General features: G+C 57.1%; 1 protein-coding gene across 1 annotated transcript; it reads right to left on the bottom strand.

Moving 5' to 3' along the window:
- Positions 1–2758: 2758 nt before the first annotated feature.
- LPMP_291140 (hypothetical protein) lies at positions 2759–4636 on the bottom strand (the record flags this gene model as incomplete). The annotated part of the gene is made up of 1 exon (XM_010702420.1): positions 2759–4636. One exon carries the CDS (start codon positions 4634–4636, stop codon positions 2759–2761), a length of 1878 nt encoding a protein of 625 aa, XP_010700722.1.
- Positions 4637–4863: the final 227 nt, after the last annotated feature.

Genomic DNA, 4863 nt, shown 5'->3' with positions numbered 1-4863 from the left:
TAATGAAGCAAAAAAAAAAATCAGGCGCACGCGTATGGATTGTCGGTGGTAATGGGTGCGTGCGTGTGGTGCTCAGCAGCCCAGCTCGTGGAGGAGAACAAAGGAGAGAATGCGTCTGCCACCGCTCCACCATCAACAACGAGAAGAACTGTGATAGCAAGAGCACGCAAAAACCTGACGTCAGATAGAGCAAGTGCGCGACTTGCCAATCGCCGGGCTAGCTTGTCAAGTAGACACTGCCTTGACGCCTTGTCGATTGTGCTTCTTCTGCTGCCACGACCACCGCGTCAGAGAGGGGCTTCTCCCTGCCTTTGGCGAGTTCTGAGTGTGTAGACGCGTGGGTCTGCGTGTGTGTGTGTGTATGTGTGTGTGTGTGGAGGCGCGCGGGTGGGAAGGGGGGGACAATCACGTTTTGTGACTGAGAGATTCAGAGCCGACAAGAGAAAAGCGAGCAAGAAAAGAGGAAAACAAAAAAAAGAGAGATCCGCCGCAGACGCGTACAAAGAGGCACACAAAAGCCGTAAAAATAAAAGAGGAGGGGGCTGCCAATGGGCTCAGTGAATGAGCGATTGAAACGGCGGGGGGGGAGGAGGAGGGAGAAGGGGGGACTGTGGTGATGACCCTCTGCGCACGCACGCCCTTGTGTGTGTGTCTCTCTCTCTTCTGTTTGTCTCCCTTCCTTTTCGCGCCTCTTTCTTCTCTTTGGTGAGTTCAACTGAGATGCCGTGCTGCCCTGGCTTCCTCCACACTCGAACACGCACAGCGTCACACGGGTGTACAGAAGAGGAGGGAAGTCGGCGACTGCGCTGCGAGTCTGTGGAGGCGTCTCTGTGACACGTGTGTCTGTCTGAGTGGTGATCTGTATTTCTGTCTGTCGATCTTTCTGGCGTTTCGTTTTTCTGTTCGCCTCTTGCCTTTTTTTCTCTCGCTCTCTTCCTTCGTTCTCACGACTGTCCCTTCGTGCGTCTCGACAAGACGCTCAGGAGGTGACGAGTAAAAACCGTCGCACGTCAGCGGCTCTGAAGGAGAAGGGGGGAGGACAAATTAAGAGAGGAAAAAAAAACGGCGTTGTCGGCGTCTTCGCTTGCTGCTGATTCAGTTAATGCCACTCAATTACAGATATCGCGTGTCGTTACTCCTGTCGCTGCGTTTTTTTGATGATTCGTTAGCCAATGACAACAGTGCCTGCGCCGCATAGCCGGTGTGTGCGTGGTGGGGGGAGGGGGGGAGGCAGAGAGGGATAAGGCGGAGAAGAACGAAGAGCAGGTGTGCGATGGAGCGGGAGAGAGAGTCCACATTCAGAGGGCGAGGGAGAACGAGGAAGGCGGCAGTGACACAGGTAGACCATAAGGTGTGTGGGCCCCCATAAAACTCGCCACAAATACCTCATTGGATGCGGACGGAGCTGATGCGGAAACAGCAGCGCCATTTGACCTCAACATGGTGGTGAAGCGCACATGCTCTCCCCAGACCATTTTTTTCACGCTGTCCCGTCAACTACACCCTACGAAGACGGAGCGTCACCGTCTTTCATCATGGGGATGCCTCCCCCACGCCACGCGCCGTGCGCGGTAGGCGTACTCACAGGGTCGTGTGTTTTGTGATCGCTTGTTTGTTTGTTTTGCCACGCTTCACAGTTTCGATTACTTACGAGTCGCAACCAGTCCGTCAAGGAACTTCGCCCCATGCGCTCCTGCGCACACACACACACACACACACACACACACACACACGTGCACGGAAGTAGACACCCCCACGCGCGCCGATACACACTAAGGAGAGAGAGAGAGAGAGACAAAGAAACGTGCAAAGAAGATATGAAAAGGGAGAGCCACTCACCACGCCCTCTTCCATCATCATCAGAAATCAAGACACACAAATCACATGATCGAGACACCAGTGAGAGCTGAGGAGGAAGGAGGAAGCTGACGTACAGGGCTACACACAGAAAACACTCGATAGAGAGGGACGAGAGAACAAACACCAAGGAGAGGTGGCGGCTGGGCAGCGATAAGGAGAAGAGAAGATGCGTACATGGAAGTGTGAAGCTAGCGCGTTGGCTTGCCTCCCACACACCTACCTACCGACTGATCTATCGCCTGCCGGGAAGGAGGAGCTGCTAGCGACAAGGGCCTCTCACAGACATAAACACGCATAAAACTTCACATGACCCGAAAAGCCACACGCTGCTTTGTTGAAGGATTGAGTGACTACACTGAGGCACTCCCAGAGAGAGAAGCATACGCCCATTCATGCAGACACGAGTCCCAAAACAGCTGTCGTACTACGTGCTCCTGCGTAGGTGTGTCGATGTCGATCACATCCGAAGCCGCTGCTCGGCACACAAGGCACACCACGCTGCACATCAGCGACACGATCAAAGCTAAAGAATGAACGCCAACAAGGAGCAAAAGGGATCGACCATGAAAGAAAAGGAAGAAGAAGAGGGCGGCAAAGGGCCAAGAGCGAGCATGGCACCGTGAGGTATGCATATTGAGGAAGAAAACTAAACAGACAGTCATACACAATACAAGGTGAACAATGCGGAGAGAAAGGTGACAGAAAAAACCCGAAATCCTTCCCACACCAACGCTCCAGTTCTTCACAGAAAAGCTGCTACCCCCCCCCCCCCATTCTCCCGTCGTCCCTCTCGCACCCAACTCCCTTGCCATATTAGAAAGGGAATGAGTCAGCTCTGCCCCTCAGCAGTCGCAGCACTCTCCCGCCTTAAATCTAGTCCACCATCCCCCTGCTACCATCATTCTGTGCGAAGCACCTGTACAACAGGCTCCGAGGTCTCCGCCGCCGCCTCGTGAGCCGGCACTTGTTCACGCTCTCGCTTCACGCTGTTGAGGTGGCCACTACTGCTAGCGCCAGCGGTTGCTTCAGAAGCCCCGGCCGCGGCCGGCATGTCAGTGAACATCACCACGTAGCGCGAGAGCGTGTTGGTGTCCGTATGGTTGGTCTTCTGGTAAACATCGCGGTGGCCAACACGGTCGTACATGACGTAGCGACCGTCGTGGTTGGCGCCGAGGGAAGCAGCGGCGTCAGTCGCCACCTGTCCCACCCGCAGCAGGTAGCTGGCCGTGCTCATCGGGTCCTGGCGCAGGGTCTGGTAGGTGTTCTCCGTCGAGACGCTGTACCGAATAGTCGCGCCCCTCTGCACATTCGCGAAGTCACCGTCGTCAGCGACAAGAAGATTGCAGCTGCCGACAAGCATGTTCGGCCGTGCGGCAGCGGCCTTGGGCAAGACAGCGTCAGGAAGAATGACGTGGTGCAACGAGGCGTCACGCTCAGCGAGGAAGTCGAGCTCCTCCGAGTCGTGCAGCCGCATCACAGCAGCTCCCAGTGAAGCCGCCTGCTGGTACCCGCTGGGGTACACTGGCATCACTTCTACTGGGTAAATGGTGTTCTTCAGACGATCAGCACTCGTGCGGGCCAGTTTGCCGTCAAGCTTGATGTTGGTGTACACGTTACCCGTGTACAGCTGATCCAGCTCCTTGGCGTGAAACTGCAGATTCTCGCGACGTTGCTCCACGCCGCCGGGGAGCGCTGCGATGTAGTCGCTCACAGCCCGCGTGTACTCCATCAACAGAGGGCGCCAGCTGGTCGAGTACTGAGACAACCCCAGCGCCTCCGTTTCGCGCAACAGCTGCGCCACCGCCGCCTCAGAGGCCGCTGGGGTGTCACTAAAGATAGAGGAGAAGTGGCAAATCGCGTACCAGACTTTGCGCTGCTGCCGCTTCGTCGTGTCCTGATAAAGAAGAGCCCACAGTGCACGCGTCAGGCGCATATGTGAGACATTGTTTCGGTCCAGGCCAAGCTTTGCGTGCGCAACCTCCCCAATGAAGCGCGCAAAGCCGCTGTCAATCTGCGAGACTTGCACGAAGGACGACTGCACGTCGAGACGCCACTGCCGCACCACCTCTTCTGTCGTCAGCGCGGCATCATGTGGCTTTGTCTCCGTGGGCTGTGTACGCGCCACACGCGCGGCATGCCGCTCCTTCTGCGGCACCAAACCGATATCCGTGTACAGGGGCCGCTGCACCTGGGTGAGCGACGGCAGGTTGCGAATCTGAATTTCATTCGCGTCGACCACAATGCTCGCAATCTCCGCGTCGCCAGGATCGAGGCGACCGTGCGGCGGGCGAGCACGATCGGACGCATTCGCTGCCGAGGTAGATGAAGACGATGTCGCGTCGTCCACCTCTGCTGCAGCCGCTGCACGCTTTTTCGGCGGCGCCGCACGCCTCAGCGCCTGCCGTGCCTCGTCCAGCGCATTCGGCTCCAACGGGTAGTACGCCAGCGGAATGCTGTCGAGGAGGCCCGTCTGCATTGCGTCCAGCTCCGACTGCATGATGCCGAGTGGCATGGTGGACTCAACCATGCGCTTATACTCGTCAGGGTAGTACAGCATCGGGACAGCAGGCACCTCGGGGTATGGAACCGACCAACTTGTGTGGTAGTAAAATGCGTTACGGCAGGCACGAAGCGCGTCGCCGAAGGACGCGTGCTGGCTGAGCAGACCGGCTGCATCACCTCGGCCAGCGGCGCGCACTCTGGCAGTTGCATTCGCCACGCCGTTCTGGCGCTGGGTATGGCCACCTTCTTCAATGCTAATCGGGTTAAAGTCCATATTCCTTAGCGAAGCCTCGTACGACGCTTGAAGGGGTTGAGTCGACGCGTGAGAACAGCGGACGCAAAGGCGCACAAAAAGCTTCTGCGCCTGTGTGTGGCGTCCTCAACACGTGCACGTGCACACGCAGATCCTCCGCTACGCTAGCAGCAGACGAATAGAGCTCGGAAGGGGGAAGGAAATAGAGAGAGAGAGAGACGAGAGGCACGTTACGTGAGAGCAGTGTG

Source organism: Leishmania panamensis (assembly GCF_000755165.1).
Source record: "Leishmania panamensis strain MHOM/PA/94/PSC-1 chromosome 29 sequence".
In the NCBI taxonomy this organism is placed as follows: Eukaryota; Euglenozoa; class Kinetoplastea; order Trypanosomatida; family Trypanosomatidae; genus Leishmania; species Leishmania panamensis.
Note: the sequence above shows the minus strand (reverse complement) of the source record. Positions and strands in the feature narration are given on the sequence as shown.